General features: G+C 35.0%; 1 protein-coding gene across 4 annotated transcripts in view; it reads left to right on the forward strand.

The window, feature by feature from the left end:
- Nucleotides 1-21224, forward strand: part of SPOCK3 (SPARC (osteonectin), cwcv and kazal like domains proteoglycan 3) — a gene marked incomplete at both ends in the record, with an annotated part of 299287 nt that overhangs the window by 99588 nt on the left and 178475 nt on the right. For 2 of the 4 annotated variants that reach the window (XM_084231677.1, XM_084231678.1), the window contains one exon: nt 16873-16918. The exons of the other annotated variants lie outside the window; for them this stretch is intronic. In XM_084231677.1, coding sequence (XP_084087803.1) covers nt 16873-16918 — 46 coding nt within the window. The remainder of the gene's footprint in view (nt 1-16872; nt 16919-21224) is intronic. 4 annotated transcript variants of the gene reach the window in all.

A 21224-nucleotide genomic window follows, 5' to 3' on the forward strand; every position in this document is an offset into this window, starting at 1 on the left:
TGGGTACGATCAGAAGCGCGGGAGGGTGAGAGAATTCACCAGAGCCAGAGCAGGGAGCAGAGCAGGCAGAAGGACCGAAGTACACTGCTGAGGGGAGCAGCGGGCGGCAGGAGAGGTCTGCGCGCCATGTGGGACCCTCCTCCGGTGGCCGGGAAACAGCCGGGGATCGAACCAGCGCTGCAGAGGCTGCGGGCAGCTTCGCAGCCCAGCGCTCAATAGCTGCGCCACCGGGGAGGCCCATACAGTGACTTTTTACTGAAGTTTATGTTCTGTGTGATTATTAAGAACCAACAGGATGTATGAATTAGCTGGAAGTCAGAGAAATGTGTAAAAATGTTGAGACTGAGTTGTGGATTGTTTTTTCCTTCCCTCCTCCCTCCCTTCCAAGACTATTTTTACTTCCCTTCTTTCTGCTCCTATCCCTATCTGTCTTTTTCTTTATGGGAAAACGGAAAAGTAACGCCAAACCCTGAGCCCAGTACTCTTCAGAGCTGGTGTTCCTACTCTTCAGTTCTCATCTGTGCTCATTCAGGGCACTGGACCTCTTGGCTTCTGCTCCCACACCTGCAAGAGGTGAGAACAAGAAAGTTTTAGGCCAAATTCTGCAAATCCACTTCAGTAACCAAACAAAAATTGGTCATAACTTGCTGTTGTGTGCTTGAGAGCCTTTGCACCCTCTTTCCTCAGAAACTGACCCACTCCCCATAGGAGAGGTTCCCGCACACAGGGAAAACAGGGCCTGGGACACTTTTGCACAGAGCCAGGTAGCAAATTTATGGAGTTTTCTGGTTTATATGATTTCTTTACAACTACCAAACTGCTGTGAAGTCCTCAAAGGTCAGGGCATGCTCTAGTTTTGCCTGAAGTCATGGGATCCTCCCAATCCAAAATGTCTATTTGAAAACACTCACTGCAGGGGGTGGGGGGGCTGACCTTCCGGGAACAGTGGGGGGCAAAGGAGTGCTGGACTATCTTTTAGATCAGAGGTCTGTCAACTCTTCACAAAGTATTTTTAAGTAAAATATCACTCAGTTGGTGTATCTGTTTGACTTTGGCTGGTTTGGTTAGAGGTGACCTGGTCCCTTAAGTGTTGGCTATTGAATGTGAGGGTGTATGCACTGATTAGAGAGAGCCCAGGGAGTTCATGGCAGTAAGTGAAGCAGACCGTGCTTTGTCATTCGGAAGGTTGGAACAGGAGTGCCATTCCGCAAGGAGATGGCATCTGGCAGGTTTCTTTGTTTCTTCCTATTTATTAAGACTCAGTCATCATCTGGGCCTCCCTGGTGGCACAAGGGGTTAAGTCTCAGCACTATGAAGCTACTACCTACAGCCACTGCAGCATGAGTTTGATCACTGGCCAGGGAGCTAACCCCCAAGGCACAGCAAACCTCTCTTGTCTCGCCCACTGCTCCCCTCAGCAGTGTATTTCAGTAAATCCACCTATTCTGTCCCCATTCCATCTCTGGTGAATCCTCTCACCCTCCTCCCCAACCCCCATACCTTTGGCCTACACCTCAGCTCTTGTGTACATAAACAAAATAAATCTTAAAAAAAAAAAAATGACTCAATCATCTTCTTACTCTGATCCCAGGGCTTTATCCATTCTGCATTTTTCTTTTTTACAACTTTGTATTAACTGTAGATTTTATTTACTTTTCCTCTGGGCTTTCTCTTAACTTTGTTTCTGTTACTACCTCTCTCTATTTAAGGTCTTCCAGCTGCTGTTCTTGTTTGTACGTTTTGTTCTTTATATAGTTTCCATCTAGTTCTCTAGATGGAGATTTTATTAATAGGACATTATTTTCTTATGAAATGACTTGTAATGTTTCACTTACATATATTTTGGCGTGGGCTATAAATGTTGTCTTTTTTCCATGTGTTAACATCGTATGCATTATTATATATACCAAACTATAATTATATGGGTGAGTGAGTGAGTGAGTGAATGAAGAACTTAAAACTGTGAAAATGTTAACAGGAGAGTACTGACATTTTAAAATTTAACATTATTTGTGAGTGAAAAAGAAGGCAGCAGGTTTTATTTTGAGAGCTCACTAAATGCCAGTGATTGTGCTTGGTGTATTTTCATATCCCTTTATTTAATATCCATAAAACCCTGTAAAGGTAATATTAACCATTGTTGTTCAGTTGAAAAAAATGAAGCTTTACATTTACAATTTTTTGATTATCTTTCACCAGTTCATTGTTCAGTTAGAATTTTTACCTATGTCTGTATTGTTCTTAATCTTTCCTCCATACCATGTTGTCAGAAGCTGGCATCATTGACAAAACTGGGATTTGCAGGGTGGGCTTCCAAAAGCATTGTCCCAAGTACATGCAGCAGATCATTAAGCCAAGAAGTTGGCATATACTATGGAGACCACGTGTGTCTTTTCAACATTCCATGTGTGCCTCCTCCCACCCTTCAGGATGTGGGGTATTCACATCTTGTTTTTCAGTGTCACTTGGTTGAGTGCCTTTCCCTAAGTCCTAAGTCCAAATTGCATGGCAGATGCAATGGGTTTTGTCATTTAATTTACTTTTCTTTTTTTTAAAGATTTATTTTTTATTCATGCATACAAGAACTGGGGTACAGGCCAGATGTGCAGGAGGGTGAGAGGATTCACCAGAGACAGAGCAGGAACAGAACAGGCAGACTGACTGAAATACACTGGTGAGGGGAGCAGCAGGCGAGACAGGAGAGGTGTGCCGCGCCATGTGGGTATCTCACTGGCCAGCCGGGATAGAACTCGTGCTCCAGAGGCTGTGGACAGTATTACAGTGCTGCACTCAACCACCTATGCCACCAGGGGAGGCCCCTTCACTTATTTCTCTACATCCCACACTTGAATCAGACCCCTCCTGCTGCCTGTGGATTTCCAAATATGCTGCTCAGACTTTACTCTAGAACTCTGCTTTCCTAAAATGACTTATAAAATCCCCCTTTGTCTTATATTTCCCTTTGGAGCAGGGATGGGAGGAAGTTTCATTCCCATTACTGAGAATCTCCTATTGTTCAGCATTACTGTAATTGCTTTTTAGGAATGACTGATTGCAGCTCTCAGGGGCACATTTGCAATATAAAAGGACAGTTGATCGATCCAAATAACAAATTGCTGGGAAAATTGGAAACTTGTTTGCAGGTGGCATTCCTAGCATCAGGGACCTCCTGAAGCCTTTCACTCCCTTAGCTCCTAGTTTAAAAGAAGATAAGTTACCTGTACTAATAGGGATTACTCTTCTGTGTTTTAGAATGTGAAATATTTTAAAGCATAAGAAGTTGCTAATAAAGACAAATATAGCTATATCTATTCTCGAAATCATGAAAGAGACTGGCTTGGAAAATGGTAGGAATGGAGAACATTTGTAAAAGGAAAACCTGTCATTAATTTATTTTGCAAGAACTCTGCTTGATGGGTGTATACCTGCTTCCCCAGAAATGTCTTGCATTCTCCACTATAGAGATTTTTGTTTTACTCTATTTGCTGCATTTATTTTTATATCATTTTATAGCACACAGGGCTTTCCACCCTGAAACTGATACACACAGTTCTGATCTAATTTAATAGCTACATTACAGTACATTCTAAATATCATATCACTCAGTCCATAAACAACTATACTAATGTAAGAAGTAGCTCAGCACAGTTCAAACCACATTACAGTTGCCAACACCATAAAATCCCATTTACTTTTTCTTAAAAGTGTTTGATATTGGATTTGCTTTCTCTTGGACTGTAATTAACAACATTCTGAACTGCTTACAAGATTCAATTGACTGGCAATATTAATCACACATTCACAGAGAAATTGGCTATTGCATTTGCCTTTTTTCTTTTTCTTCTGTGTTCCTGGCATCTAATCACTGTTTAAAACTAAGGAAATGGCTCTTTCACAATGCTCCATGGACATTTATTTTCTTGGTAGGTTTTATCTGTAAAGATTTCTCCTCTTTTCAAATGGATTTTGCTTCTAAATTTCTATAGATGTAGAATAAAACAAAAAAAAAATACCCACCAGTATTTCTTGTCAAGAGAAACAGTTTATTCCACATAATTAAATCCAGGAATGTTCAAAGAAAACACAGCAAGGAGCATAAATTAGGTTCTATCAAGGGATATAGGTCGTTCCTCATGAATGGATACTGACAAAACAATTTTGTGGGAAGCTTTGAAAAGTCATTAATAGTTTTGAAACTTTTGAACACCAGCACAGTTTGCAGAGAAAGGCAATGCACATTAGTTCTGTTTAAAAATGTACTCCAGACATTCACAAATGTTTCTTCTACATATTAATGGCATTTCTGAGCTTGCATGAAAGATTTCTGCACATACACTTTTATAAAAACTAGGGTATGTTTCTCTCTTATTTTTTGTATTTGCCCAATAGCAACAAATAAACTGTAAATATAAAAATGGAATAAATTTGGAAAAAGGGATCTTTATATTATATAAAATTATATTGCTCAGTTACCCCAGAATCAGACTGTCTGCTCCAGAAGACAATGGCATTTTGTCCTATCTACTGATTTTACCTTGCTGAAACCTGGAACTTAGTAGACAATGAATAATTGCTATATAAATTAATAAGCAAAACAATTTAGGTTGGAATTCCTAAATTATTTTACACAGCAGATTATTACTTGTACTTGGAAATTAACTAATAAAATTAAAAATAAGAAAATGAAACTAAGAAAATGATTAAGAGAATGGGCTCCATGAGCAGGTTGTTCAGGTTTGAGTCCTGCATCTCATAGTCCAGGGCCAGGAGACAGCTCAGCAGTCCTTCCTTCTATGCACAGTAAGGAAAGGATGATACCTGAATCACAAGATTACTAGACTGTTTCAAGGATGACTGGCATAGAATAAGCACTGTATTAAAGGTTCTGGTTGTTGTTCCTGTTATATTCCCATGATTCTGAATTCTGTGCAAGTCTTAATGACTCATGTAAATATGCCAAATATACCAATGTCTTGATTTTTTCTGGAAACCATGTGTTGATCCTAAAACATTTAGAGATTTTGATCTAGAAGGTTTGAGTCTGGAAGAAAAGGAATAAAATATATCTTGCACTAGTAAATGTAGTTCTAATATGTTAGCCTGTCTATATTTAATACCTTGCCTCTCACTCTACCACCAACCCCATTATGGTTTCTTCCCAGCATGTCCAAACCTTTTATAAACTCTCTCTCTCTCTCTCTCTCTCTCTCTCTCTCTCTCTCTCTCTCTCATACACACACACACTCTATGATTAGGTGGCTGGCACACATAAGTACATATTTACATTATGATCCCATAGAATGAACGCTTGTTCTCAAACTTCTCAAACTGTCTATATGTCTTTTTTTTTTTTTGCTATTGTTTTAGCAATGAAATATCACTGTCATTTTCAAATTACAACTCTTGCACTGTGAATTACGATCCTGTTCATATAAGGCTAAGGCAGATTTAATCCTTTGTATGTAGCTGCTTGATGTTGCTACCATGATTTCAGACTACATTGCATGAAACAGACAATTCTGTGTGTTTCATCTTTCAGTGGCCAGAGTTTACCCTGCTACCTGGCACATAAAAATATTAAATGAATGTTTGTTGAAGACCCCTCTTTTTACCTTTCCTCACTCCTTTCTGTCCTCTTCTTTCTATAAGTTGACTCACCTACAATAATTTAGTAAAAAATGAAAGCAGATATATGAAATATGTTATAATGGTTACCAATATTAATCTTTTCTTCCAGAATATTCAAAACTTAGTTAAAATTTGGCCTTATTAAAGAATAAATAAGGAGCACAGAGCACCAATAAAAGAAGATACTGTATGTTGAACATTAGCACTACTGAGCAATATTAAAAAAAAAAAGTTTAGTTTTTTGTACATTCTGGAGAAAGAAAAAAAGAAACAGAATATTTAATTGCAACTATTAAATTATAAATACATTTTCTATCTTTTGGAGATGTGACTTTTTTCATAGCATTATAAGGAAAAAACCTGCAAACTTAGAAGCATGAAGTTGAGGGGATGTCTCTAACTCCATCTCTCTGCATCACATAAGTGATTAAACTGTGGTTCTTAGGTTGAAGCTGATATTCAATCTGTATTGGATAGTGCAGAAATTGAGAGTGAGCATTGCAAAAAGCTTTCATAACAATTTGATAGCAAAAAAAATGTAGTTTGATCAACTCTAATAGTAATTAATTTGGGTTTGTACATATTTTGTTTGTCCTTGTTTTCATTTTATAGCTTTAATAATTCGTTTCATTGTATTCTAGGAAGGTTTGTTTTGCAAGAGATTGAGAAAATAAAACTGGTTCTTTACCAAAAATAACTTGAAACACTGTGATTTAGTCTAAGTATCTACAGTGAAGTCTATAGAATCTTGACGTTAGATAGATGAACGGGACTTGAATTCTCTTTCCTTGAAAACCTTGACAATAGAAAAATGAAGTACAGTTGATCCTTGATCAAATGCAGGGTTTAGGATTGCACACCACCCAAGCAGTTGAAAATCTGCCTATAACTTGGTACTTTACAAAGCCTTATATACTGATAGTCTGCTGTTTCCCAGAAATCTTACCAATAATATGAACAGTCGATTAACATGGATTTAGTACTCTTAGAATAATGTAACCCAGAGACAAGAAAATATTTTTAAGAAAATATTAGGAAGAGAAAATGAGTTCACAGCATTCTATTGATCAATACTCCAAGTTTACATCATTTGTTTATAAGAAATAAATGGACCCCTGAAGTTCAAACACATATTGAAGGATCAACTGTAGTTTTGTGATACATGTAGAAAAGAGTTATTAGTGTCCTCTTGTTATAGCAAACCTCCACACCCAATGACTACCCCCCCCCATTACTGGTATTCCTGCTGGTGTGCTTGAATTTGGATTGGATCTAGTGATTCATGTCTAACAAAGAAAACAGTGTGATGGTGATAGGATGTTATTCTGGAATTGACTTTTGAAAGACTGTGTTCTATACTGTGCATCCTCTTTCACTCTCTGTGGGAATCCTAACACGAAGGGAATCATGATGTGAGCCCCTCAGTGGAGATATTGATGCGGCAAGAAACTGGAATTGTGGCAGCAAGGAACTGAAATTCACAGTCCAAAAATTAGCAAGGAATAAGTATGTAACTTTTGGCATAATTTTTTGTGCAATCATAAATAACTGTACTAAAAAAGAGAGTGGAGGCTGCCTCATCTTCTACCAGTGCTCAATCAAGTGGGCTCCTGGGGACATAGACGTTTTTAGCTTCTACGTTCCATATAATTTTTACTATGGTTTGTAACTTATTTTTGGCTTTTTGTTACAGTGGGTATATGTTTAAAAAATACTGTACTGTTGTTTTTAATAGTAGCATTGTTATTTCAATGTTTTAATTTAAGAAATGTAAACTCTAGGACTTAACTATCATGACAAACTTGAAGATACAGATATATTACATTACATTTTTGAATTGGGCAAAAGATTATTCTTTTAGAAAGTCTTATCTGTAATATTGAAAAGGAAAGGGAAGATAATAGTCACAAAACAAAGCTTCTAGGCAAGAATAAATCTTACTTTCATTCAATGATTTTACAAACCATTGAACTATGAATGTAACACTATTACTATAGATGGTAGCAACTGTGCATTAGAATCTCAATTTATATATGATGAAATCAAATGGTAGTAATAACAACAATGAAGGAAAATAAAAAATTATCTTAAAAAACAAATATGGGAACTCAATGTGAGCAAAACAGCTTTTGGTTTGTGCCTAAGAATAGATATGCTCAAAAAGATATTCACAGGTATTAATCATGATAAAGGACCCATTTGGAAAGAAATTGGAATTTGCTTACAAATATATCCTTTCTCTTATTCAATCAGTATAGAAACTGAGCAGCTTATTTTTGCTATTGGAGAAGAAAAAAAGCACAGAATTATATTCTTGACTTAATAATGAAACAACACCCTTTGTTTCTTAAGCTAGTAGATTCTAAAAAGTAAATATTATTTTGCATTCATTTGTGATGATTAGCTTTTCCCTAGCTTACATAGCACTTTATTTTTTTTTAAGATTTTATTTATTTATTCATACAAGAGTTGGAGTACAAGCCAGAGATGCAGGGGGGTGAGAAGATTCACTAGAGATAGAGTGGGGAACAGAATAGGCAAATTGACCAAGGTATACTGCTGAGGGGAGCAGCAGGCGATTCAGGAGAGGTCTGCTGTGCCATGTGGGTTGCTGTCCCTGGTTGGCAGGGGCTTGAACTTGTGCTGCAGAGGCTGTGGATTGCTTCATAGTGTGGTGCTTAATACCACTTTATATTTTGAATAGTACTATATTTCCTTTATATAAATGATACTAATGATATATATTAGTCTGAAAATAAATTTAAATTCATACACTATATAAATTTATATATATATATTTGATATGAATATTCTTATATCTAAACTATATTAAATAGTTTTATAGTGTTTTCAGGCTTAAAAATTAAGAACACTAAGAAAATGCTCTTATATACCAATATACCGATACCAAAATAATGTGAAATAAATAAGCATATATTTATACTGCACTGTTGCCTTAATAACTAAACAGTACCTCATGTTGTGCTTTCCGAATCTGAGTTTTCTAAGATGAGAAAAACTTCCATAGAACCTCGCTGACTCTTATTTTAATTTACCCTTTGGTATTAATTTTAAATAGGGGCCCATGATATTATAGGGGCCCATGATACCCATTTTCCAGCTGTACCAAATACATACATATCTATCTCTATTTTATCTCTCTCTATATCTTGAATAGCATTCTAATTTTCAAATTTCATTTTTAAAGTTGCATTTTCCCTTGGTCCCAGATTATATATCTTGGTAGGCTCAACTGTAGATTATATCCAAAGTTAGAGGACATATTTCCAACCAGAAAAGGGAAACGAAATAGTAGGAAAAGTTACAGACTATGATTTTGGGATTCAATCACACAGAATGAGAACTCTAAACATTTTACACACTTTTTTTCCCTGCAAAAATGTTTTTTTATGTGGAAATAGATATTTCACTAAATAATGTTTTCTCATTTTTAGTAAGCATTCTTTTATGAGGAACAGAGTAGTATGGGATATTAGTACGGGGTCCTTTTCCTTGTAAGACCAGCTTCACAGTCTCAGTTATAGTGACTCCACTCTGCTATGGTAAGTGCCAAAGCAGAGACAATATGTAAAAGGATGTGTTATTGTGTTCCAATAAAACTTTATTTATAAAAACAATGGATATGATCATGAGCCATATTTGCTGATCTGTGGAAGAGTGGAATATTTAAGCACACAGGCTCGAGGCCATACTTCTGAGCTTCAAATGCCACCTCTACTTCTTGATTGTGTGAGCTTTTATGGTTTAGTCTCTTCTGCTTTACTTTCCTTCTCTATAAAACAGGAGGGGTATTAGAAACACTTTCTTTCTCAGATTATTTTTGACACTAGAAATGTTTATTTCTTGCTCCTATAAATAATAATACGGATGTTCCAATCAGGTAGTTTTCATAGCAGCTTCTCTCCAGGTGTGGACTCAGGGATCTTGGCTTCTTCATCTTTTGACTCCACCACTAAGACTTTTGGATCCCTTCACTGGTCTTATGCATCAGCTAGCTGATAAACTCTATAGACATTTTCCTTCATTTTCTGACAATCATACCATTCCATGGAAGGAAAATATCCTTGTTCCTACACTGAAAGTATTCTCCTTTCCTGAAGTCCATTTGTTGGAAGAGGTTATTGAGAGGATGTCTCCTCACACTGACTCAGGACCTAGTCCTGGGCACTCAAAGTTACTAATCCACTTCCCAGTCATTGGAATGTAAATTCTGCCCACTGTTTATATTTTTGTAGTCATTTCAAAGACTCTAGTTTGAGCAGGCAATGTGTTATTGAGACCATCTGGATTATGCACATGACTTTAAGACCTCTATATGAACTCTAAAGATTTTTTTAGATGGGACTACCTGTGTGGTGGTTGCATAAGAAAAGCAAATTCTAAATAAGTAAAATTCCCTTGTTATTAAAATATCCAGCTATCAACCTGGAGTTTACCTCATCCTTTTCTGGTCTTTTCCTTCCTTTTATGGGGTCTAGCTTCAAGTTTTATTGGGGGGAAACCAGTTACATTCCCTTCGAACTATGTTTAGCTAAATTTTGCAGTCTTCACTGAAAGTTGAGTATTTACAACAATTCTTGGTTAAGGGTAAGTGAGCAGTAACTTCAAGTCAGTTTTTCTCCATTTCTTTATGTGTGTTAGTGTTTTCATAGTTTTAACAAAGATTCCTAATATTTGAAAGACCTCATTTTAGTTTATTAAGAACAGCTATTTTCTTTGCCTTTCCCTGATATTAATGAATCATAAGATTTGTATAACAATGTAAATATTACAAGTCACATATTCCACATATATTCAGATGGTTTTTATCCTCTATTTGCAGGGATTTTCAGAGACAATTGAAGAATTATCCCAGTGACACTGTCTTTTTAGTACAATTTATTTTATTTATGTGTTTAATCTGTGGTGAGTCAGAGAGCATAAAATGCTCTCTAAAAAATATAGGGTTTACCAATACTTTATAAATGAATTCATTCAGGGTCCTAGAACATCACTTGGAAAAATGAGTGCTTCTTAGGTAATAAATGTGACATGTGGGAGCCGGAAACATATAGTTTGTCTCATATAGATAATTCCTTTACACCCAGATAAAGCTTACTTTGTCTTCAGATAAAATCATGAGCTAAGTGTTTCCACACAGGGAGTTTCCTCTTTTGTGAGATTTACTGGTTTAACTGTTATTCCACCCATTCTTCCCATAAGAGAGTAAGATGTGTAAATGAGGTTGTCATAATATATAGCACATTTCATAAAAACCATATTTCCACTGCTATTTTTTAGCTTATAGAACTAGCAGTACTTCATGAGTTGGCTAAGCTATTGAAACATGGAAAGCAGTAAAAGCTAGTGTTAGTAGAGATAATTTGAAGTTTTGAATGGATGGTTTTCAGTACATAATCACAAAATACAGAAATCCTAGGAAACTTACCTCTCCATGTCATCATAAATTCATATAATCATCATCATCCTATTTATATTTTTGTGTACATATAACAAGATTAATGAAGTTATTTGCTTTAACTCTGGAGATTTGAATTAAAAATATACAGCTGTGTGCTGCAAAGCAAGTTTCTGTTAAGAAAGAAAGACCACATATATGATTGCTAAGTATTACCTAGGTGTGTCATAGTCTATACCATTTATGATGGTGTAATTATATCCCATAACCTTCACACAAAGACAAAATGCCTAATGAAGCATTTCTCAGAACATATCCCCATTATAAGTGATGCATGGCTGTAACTGTTGTAGAAAGTGTGAAATCAGGTTTCTTCCTGATTTTATATTTCCTCCAAATTTAAACATTTTATTGATTTACTTACTTTTGGAAATAAATGGCATTTTCCAGTGTGCGACTTTGGCACAATCTTTCTTTTCCTGAAGATATTTAGGGACCAAAAGCATTCTTAGTCATTTCAGATGTGTTCTATTGGGTAGAATTTGAGAATTGGAAACCTTTTGTTTCTTCCTCGCTTGTGGGAAAAGGTATTAGCAGTCACTTGGGCAAGAGTGAAGTGAGGTAATTGATAGGTAGTAAGGAATGAATGAAAAGTCCAGAAAGAGAAGTGATGTCAGTGGATAATTAAGAGACTCCTAGAGAAGAATGGAGAATGACATCCATATGCACCTGAGGATTCACTTTTAAGAGTCCACCACACAGTCAAGTACCTATATGTGAGATGTCTCATATAACTAAACTATTTAGTTCATTTGTTATAATTTAAATGTTATAGACAGACACTAATGAAATGTATCTTAGCAATATACCCATCTATTTAAATACACACATGGGCCTCCCCTGGTGGCACAGGCGGCTGCCGCTGTGAAGCTGTCCACAGCCTCTGAAGTGGCGGTGCAATCCTGGCCAGCCGGGGAGGGTCCAACAGGGCATGGCAGACTTCTCCTGTTGCACCTTCTGCTCCCCTCAGCAGTGTATTTCGTCAGTCTGCCTGTTCTGTTCCCCGCTCTGTCTCTGGTGAATCCTCTCACCCACCCTCGAATCTGGCCTGTACCCCTGTTCTTGTATAAATAAATAAATAAATCTTTAAAAATAAATAAATAAACACACACATAGATATTTGCATACATCAGCATATATATATAAATATATATATATTTATCAACAAATGTGGTACATGTGTATATATTTCAAATGGATAACAATATACTAAGTTGCAGTATTAAAATCCTAGCTATTCTGATTATATACTTATGATAGAGAAGGCAGAGGTCTGTATATCACCACCTAAACTATTTTGCTATATAGATTTTCATAAAATTCTACATACCACCCTGAATTAGACATCATATTTTCAGAATGTGAGTGTGTTATATCAGAAGTATCCACCATTGTAAATCATCACTGTTTAACACTCTTTTATTTTTACAATGTGTCATCTAAAGGATTGTTTTATGTCTCATGTTATAATTATGTCACACAGTTTCTGTGTCTTAAAGGTGCCTATTTCCCTTTGTATGTTCATCTGTTGTAGAGTTTTTGAGCATCAAGATTCTCCCAATGCCAGGATGCTTAACTAATCCCTGACCTAGTTTGCCAATCCATGTTTTTCCTTCAGGCAATGGGAGAATTTATCATTACAGATGTAGCAGTGAATGAGTGAATCAAACAATTGAACTTTGGATATAAACTTATTCTTCTGATCTACTTCATCTAAACAAAGCCTTTTTTTCTTGTCATAGGAGACTAATTTCTCTACTTGGCCATGGTATTTATACCCACTAATTACCTTCCGAAACTAATAACTGATGTTTATGAAAAATAGATACTTAGACATTTATGTATGAGTCACTTATTACAGCAAAATATTATAAGCAATATGAAAACAGAAATAAAAAGTTTACTAAAATATGGTCAATCAACACTAAAAGATATTAGGCAGTCATTAAATATTTTGACAAAAGGTTTTAATAGAATTATAAAATGTTCTCAATAAAGTATTACACAAATAACTTGGCCATAAAATTGGATATATAATTGGATATATAATATTATCTTGCTATTATAAAACATTCCTGGAGGAAAATCTGTTGCTGCTAGCAGTCCTTTGTGATAAGATCTTTTGATTCATTTGTCTTTCTGTATTTTCCAATAATCTTACATTAGTGGCCCTCCTGTAGGTGATTTTCCTTCCCAAGGGATGATAGGCAATATTTGGTGACATTTCTGTTTGTCACACCTAGTGAGAGGTCAAGGGAGGGATGCCCATCATTGGTATATTGAGGGTAGAGACCAGAGAAGCTGCTAAATAGCTGCAATGCACAGTCCTGCCCTTGCCTCCCAATTCAATAAAGAATTGTCTGCCTTAAATATCTATAACGCCAACATGGAGAAACTGAGCTCAACTTTAAATATGCATTTCATTTATACTTATTAGAGAATTAAAACTATAATGAAAATGTTTAAAACAATAATACACAAATCAAAATTTTTATGCAGACTGTCTTCTGGAAAATTAACAAACATCATTCTTTTAAATATAAGAAATTGGAACAGGTACAGTGTGAAATTCTTGCAGCCACTCCAATTCACCACTGTAAAGTTTGCAACATGAGTGACAAGATCCAGCTTTGCCTTTTAGAAATGTAAGGCTTGGTTACTGTCGTTTGAACCCAAATTTTTCTGATTGGGGATATTTCTTGCAATTATTTTCTAAATTCCTGGTTGACTTATTTTGAATCTAATTGAAGCCTGAAAACAACCAGTATTCACACAAAGCTTTTTGAGACAAAAGAAATTGTGCTTGAATGAACACTTATGTGAACATAGTTTTATTTCTCATCCTGGCAAAATTCCTAAGATTTAATGAGTTGAATCCATTTTCAGAAAAAAAAAATGTCTAGGAACATGAGAACACACACAAAAAAATCTAAAAATAGTCAATAGGCAAACTATTTTGCTTTTCCATACTGTATCAGATCCCAAGATGCCAGATGTCCACATTGTCCTTGATGTAGCCCAAAGAACCAGGCTCCTGTTTTACATTATGTTTATAGATTATCATATAGCTATGGTTTCAAAATAACCCAACATAATTATTCTGATGAAGCTCATTAAATGTGTATGAGTTTAGATTTTACCACCATATTCTTTTTAAAGATATGTCCACTTTATTGTTGATAATCTGTACCTATTTTGAGTATTGCAAACATCGTGTCAAATGTTGTTTCTGGTTATCAGATTTCATTGCTAACAATGTCAGTTGTACATCAAATCCAATCTTTCTAGAGTTCTGTGATATTTTATATGGAGGGAGTCACTATTGTAATATAGTTTACCCAATTTTTCTTGGGTGATGCTGTTGGTAATTATAACACTTCAGAATAGTCTAAGGTGATGGCAGAAACACGTGCCTTTGTTGTACTAACTGTAGCTGTAAATGTGGCTTTTAGAAAGTTCATTGCATCTAATATTTGACATTGGTGTGAGAGGTAGATTTTGGACATCACTTTAAAAAATATTATGAAGAGTCCATGCTTCTTAAAAAAAAATACAAAAACAACCAAGGACTTTGTCAGCAGTAGTGAGAGCTAGTCTATACTGATGTTGCCCAAATATACTGAGATGACCATGGCCCTTTTCGTTAGCAAGTATGTTTTAGCCTCTTCTTTTGTCCAGATAATATGTGATGGTTTATATTTTGATAACCAATCCCTATAGTAGTCTTACCAGATAGATAGGGTATTATCAACTTTAATAACATGATCTGAAGTTTAGAACATCAACTCTTCTAAGGTGATACAACTAAAAAGTAAAAGCCAGACTTAAAATTAAGTATTCGTGTTTCCATATCTATCCTAGTTAGGTGCTGTTCATGTTTGGAATGAATAATTGTCATTGTCATCAAGCAATAATATATAATTTCAAAAAGTCAATGTTATTAAATGAGTGTGTTATGATACTAAGTTAAAGTTTTGGAACTGAGTGGAATAATTTAATTTGCTTTGAAAACTTAGTTTTCCAAGAATTCTATCATGCTACAATTGTTTACTTTAAAGATTTGTTAAAAGATATAAATCAGGATTTATTTAATTTTACAAGGTATTACCCTCCCTCAATTTGATCCTAGCTAATATTTCAGTGCAGGACCTTTTCACATGGGTTGTCATAACTCACCCCTCTCCTAATATAATCCTATCTCAACATAAATACAAAACTGACAGAGATGTTTTTCTGTTTTTTTTTCTTTTTCCCTTTCCTCTCATTTGAACTTAGTGAGGGCATTTGCAGAACAATGATGAATGATTACTCACAATAAGGAAAAACATTTGTGACAACTTAATTTTTTATATAAATTAGAGAAGAGTTTTTAGTCCCATAATTAAAATGTATACCACAAATGGGCCTCCCCTGGTGGTGCAGCGGTTGAGCACTGGGCTGCGAAGCTGCCCACAGCCTCTACAGCACCAGTTCGATCCCCAGCCGCCAGCGAGGGTCTCACATGGCGCAACAGACCTCTCCTGCCACGCACGCTGCTACCCTCAGCAGTGTATTTTGTCAGTCTGCCTGCTCTGCTCCCCGCTCTGGCTCTGGTGAATTCTCTCACCCTCCCGCGCTTCTGGCTGTACCCAGTGCTTATATAAATAAATAAATAAACAAACAAACAAACAAATAAATAAATAAATAAATAAATAAATAAATAAATAAATCTTTAAAAAAAATATGCACCACTTTTCCTGTTTTGTATATCAGAGAATATTAGCAAAGAGTTTTGGAAAAAGAGTCAAGGAATCTCTGTGATTTTTTTGGATTCCCTATGTTTTGTGGCTTTACAGCAAACTAACTTTAGTGATTTGAAGACTATCGAATAGGAATGCTTAATTAAGAATGCACCATCACAGGCAGCTTTTTCTTACTATAGTGAAAATAGTTTATTAATTTGAACAAATAGATCCCATTTATCATAAAACATGATATGTATGAGGTGTTTTTGGAAGATTTTTAGTGTAGTAAAAGCAGTAATTAAAATAAAGTTAGTCAATTTGAGTTGGCTTATTAAAAACTTTTAGTATACATTGTCCCACTTTAGTATTATATAGCTGTATTTACTAAGTATATGGTAAATAGATTGTAATGATTCTTTTTCATATCCAATATATAACCTGTAGCCAGATTTAATCAGGTGTGCATTTTTTTCAAGCTACCAATTGTATTTTGATGAACCACTTAGATATTAACAAGTGAGTCATTTGCATAATATATATATATACTGTATGCTCTACTACAGAATCAGTTGGTATTTCTTCTGTTGTTTTAATGGCTCTATTTACCATTGTGCTAGTGGAAAATGAAGTTGTATAATTGAAAACTGGTAAGATACTTTTATAGCTTATTATATTAGGGTCATTATCTGCATGTCATATTGCACATTGAATTGCAATATAAAGTATTGCATTATCATATTTAGGTGAAGTGGCAACCAAAAAATGGTTAAATCATAGTCAACATCAACTTACCATGAAAATGAATATAATATTGAAAGACATTTCTGTAGCATGTAAACAATGTGTTCCCTTGTGATAACTATTGTTTTTCTCTTGTTCCTTTTTTATTTATTTATTTTTTTTTATAATTTGCTGCTTGCCATTGCAGGAAGTAGAGGTTTGTATTCAACTTCTGTATTTCATATTTTATTTTAGATTTTATTTGAATGTCTACTTTTTACTTACTCATATACACTCAATTCACATTATTTTCCCCCTTAGGATGATTATTTCCGCACTTGGAGTCCAGGAAAAGCCTTTGATCAGGGTAAGAATCTAATTATTTTAAATTAAAATCTGTTACTTTGTTATAATCACTGTGTTTAAATGTCTGGTTGGAGTTAAAAATACTAAACAGAGCTTTTGTGAATGGGAACACTCATATAATAATTACTTTCATTGCAGTATAATATGTTTAAAATAAGTTTGTTAGGCATGATTATCTTTTCCTTTAGAAATGTATCTTAGATAACCAATTTGGACTGCTGAAATTTTACATACTCATTTTTAGTAGTTGACACAAATCACTTCTTCCAGTTTTCAAACATGTTCAAGTGTAATCAGATAATTATCCAGTGTATTTATTTGCAGAATCTGCATTTAAAATTTTTAAAAAGTAATTTTGATTGGTAATTAATAAATCAAACCAAATGCACTAAGAGACAGGTAATGAGAAAATAATGACCTAGAGACTAGATTATATCCACAAGCTTTCTTGGGAAATAAATTATTATGGCAGAATTATAAACCTTGAAAAAATCAGAGTTATATATGAAATGGATGTTAATACTTAAATTTGCCAGACATGGTGCATCCAGTTACAATAAAGTTGCTTTAGATTTTTTATCTCTGTGTGTGTGTGTGTGAGTGTGTGTGTGAGTGTGTATGTGTGAGAGAGAGAGAGAGAAAAGGAGAGAATGTGTTGAACAGCAATTTATCTCTTGTCAAAAATAAAAAAATAAAAGTTTGCTATAGGAAACTTACAAATCCTGATATTCCCTTAGATTTTCTTTAATTTTCCAAAACCTTTTTTAATCTATTAACATGCCAATAATGTATTTATCAGAGAGACACTCATGATATAATAGCTGATGTTTATATTGCCCTGTATCAGTTACTATTCAAAGTATTCAATATATTTGTTTCATTTTCACACTAACTCTGGCAGGTAGGTGAGGAAAGTGAGACCTTGAAGACATGCAAAGTCATGTCTCTACAAAGATGCAGAGTCAGGATTTGAACCCAGGCAGTCTGAGTCTTGAGCCTGTTTGCTAACTACTATGTGGTACTGTTTGTGCATATGATTGCCCTAAAATGGAATGATGGCTTAATAATAGGGCTTTGAAGTTGATGCTGTAAAAATAAATATTTACTTGAATGAACATTAGAAACAGCTGTCAGCTTTGTTTCTATGTTTAAAAATAATATCTCCTAGATTATCAGACCCTGTGGTTTTGTTTTTTTTTAATGAAACTATAATTGATATTCAGACCATGAGTTTTGATTGGTTGAACATAGAAATTTGATAAATATATGTGAGAAAGTTATATATTAAAAAGTGGAAATTTTTAATTGAGGAAAGTTTGTTTTCTACTTCTTTTTGGTTTTGCGTCATATGAACCAACGCATTTGTAGACCATACTGAGGAGTAAGAAAAATTGTGCTGTTCTCATCTAGCTCTAGATAAGACAATGCATCACTAGGATAAAGTTGACTTGAGATGTGTTCATTGCTGATGCTTCTAGTTTTCTCTGATTCCAATATAATTTCCATTAAATATTATAATCAAAACCTGATAGAACTGTTGAACATAAAACCATTGGGGATACTTTTTATGAATAGTTATAATTTTAAATATATTTAGTTTTGGCATGTGGACATTGATGCAATATTTCTATACGTTGATTGTATTTGCATATTTTATGAGAAGAGTAAAAAAAGGTGACCTTAAAATATTCCACCTTTTACATTGATGTTTATAATATTTTACCTTACGCATTTAAAATTGCACTGTGGGTCTCCCCGGTGGTGCTGCATTTTGAGCACCGTGCTGTGAAGCTGTCTGCAGCCTCTGCAGCACGGGTTCGATTCCCGGCCAGCCAGGGAGATACCCACATGGCTCAGCAGACCTCTCCTGCCTCGCCCACTGCTCCCCTCAGCAGTGTCTTTGGTTGCCTGTTCTGCTCCCCACTCTGTCTCTGGTGAATGCTCTCACTTTCCCATGCCTCTGGCCTGTACCCCAGTTCTTGTATAAATAAAAATAAATCTTAAAAGAAAAATAAAATTGCACTGTGCATCCATTTCTATAGAATGTGCCACAAAATATACAGAAATTAAAATACCACTCAAGAAATATTAATTACCATTTCATAATACCCTTCAGGATACAAATGACATAATTTCTCAGCACAAAACCACCTACATATCTACATAGATGTGTATATACATGCATAAACATAGGTACATATTTACACACACGAACATAAATATTTGTATCTGCAAATTTGCTTCTAGGAAAAATCAAGTAATGATTCATATAGAGCTCATCTACCTTCTGGGTTAGCTGTGACCAAGTTTTCATGTCATGTAATTTTTCTTCCACTAGTCAGAGCTTTCCACTTTTTTAAATCACTAAAATAGAGGCTTTGGAAAAATATAATGGTTTCAAGTAAATGTGAGTAAAACAATTTGGGTGATGGTAAATCTGCTGTAAAATTAAAGAAAGCATGTTGATGCCAAAAATAAATTGATTTGGATTTCTCCACATAGAATTTTCTGTGCCATTACTTCTGTTCATTAGTGTGGCTAATCATGAGTTGACACAACAGAAATTGACTGAAAAATAGTTCTAATGAGGACATGCATCTTCTTGAATACAGTATAAAATGTCTGTTTACTAGACATTCTGAAGGGGGGATGCATGGCTAGAACTAGACTGGTATGATAAATTTTTTAAATAATTCAGAAAATGTGTATCAGTATGCTGTAGCTATAAAGACAATCACTTCTTTCCTTTTTGCTACTCTAACCCTGTCATTTTTTATTTGATCCCAGATTAATTTGAAAGTGTAACTGATAAATCACTGAAATCGTTAGCTGTAAGACCTTACAGTTGTTTGGAAACCCAACTTGTACTAAAGTGCTGTATCCACAAGGATCAGATTTTTATCTCAAAATTATTTTCTTCAGTGTTTATTAGGTTTCCTAAGATGAAAGAGTTGAAGATGACTATGTTTTCAATATTTCCCTAATTTTACTATCCAGACCAGCTTGGCATTGCTCTACATGGTATCTTCCATGGTCAAAAATTATAATTAATAGGCTAATAAAATTAAGCTGTATTTAAATAGATACATCAATTTCAAGACAAATCAGCTTCATGCTATTTATGTGTATCCCCAGCTCAGACAACTCATTTCTGAGGATATGGAGTCAGGGACAAGAAGTGAAGCTGTCGCTTAGATCAGCAGACTTCTGTCATTTCAAAGCACTCATCCTATGCTCTTTTCCTAAATCTAGACCTCTCTGAGAAGGGCAGCCCGACTCACACTGGCATGTGAAGTTGCATTTAATTCAACAAAAGATCATAAAGAAGTGGCATGCTAGGAAATCATTCTTAACCCAAGCAGCTCAAAATCTAGCCAGGAGACATAGACATATGAATAGCTAACCTTGTATCTACTGGAGTCTTTCCTGTAAGAATTGGCAAGGAGTGAGACAAAAGACTCAGCTCTTTGAAAGCCCAGCCTCATGCTTAGCCATATACTTCTCCATTGTTTCTGTCTTTTCAGGAGCACTTCTTAGTACTATGTGATTCCCATAATTTACCCCATCCATTTGCAAAACATCTCACATCCACCCATAGCCACAGTGTGACCTGTGCCTTTGTGGTTGATCTCTGGCTACAAAGGAAAGGCTGTTGAGATTTCATCATGGCTTTTATTCTCTTCAATGAACAGAGCTGTTCAGTATTATAGCTGTGATTATTTATGACATTGAAAGAGACTAGTGATTGAATTAATGGACTCCTAACATGTCTTTTTCTCCTTCTGACCTATTATCATGCTTTTTAAGCACAGTATATGTAAGTTACACAATGAAGATATTGCCTCTCTTCTAGATGCCTTTAATTTCCACTTATTTACATGAGGACCATTTTTTGCCTATTTTCCACTGATATTTACTGATTGTAGTCTGAAACAATAGATAGGTCTGATCCATGCTTCACAATAGAGGCATGATAGTGCCACAATGGGGCTTTGTTTAAGAACTTGGAAATTTTTGGCTTTTTTCTAGTGGAAAAATTGGTGTTCTTAAAATTGAGGTTCAGTGGGGACAATATGCAAGTATGATCCCATGATTGCAAAATTTTATAAAAATACTTTCAATTATTTAAACATGAAAATCTGTACTATTATTTGATCTGAACCATTATTTGATCAGCTTACAAGTTCTTATTTAGAGCTTTTGTATAATTTTGGACAAATTGCTTGATGGGTATTCAAGTGCTAACGATCATGTTGATTTATCTTATGCCTTATTTTATTGTCCATGTTTGGCAACTTTAGGTTATA

This window comes from Talpa europaea (assembly GCF_964194135.1).
Source record: "Talpa europaea genome assembly, chromosome: 4".
In the NCBI taxonomy this organism is placed as follows: domain Eukaryota; kingdom Metazoa; phylum Chordata; class Mammalia; order Eulipotyphla; family Talpidae; genus Talpa; species Talpa europaea.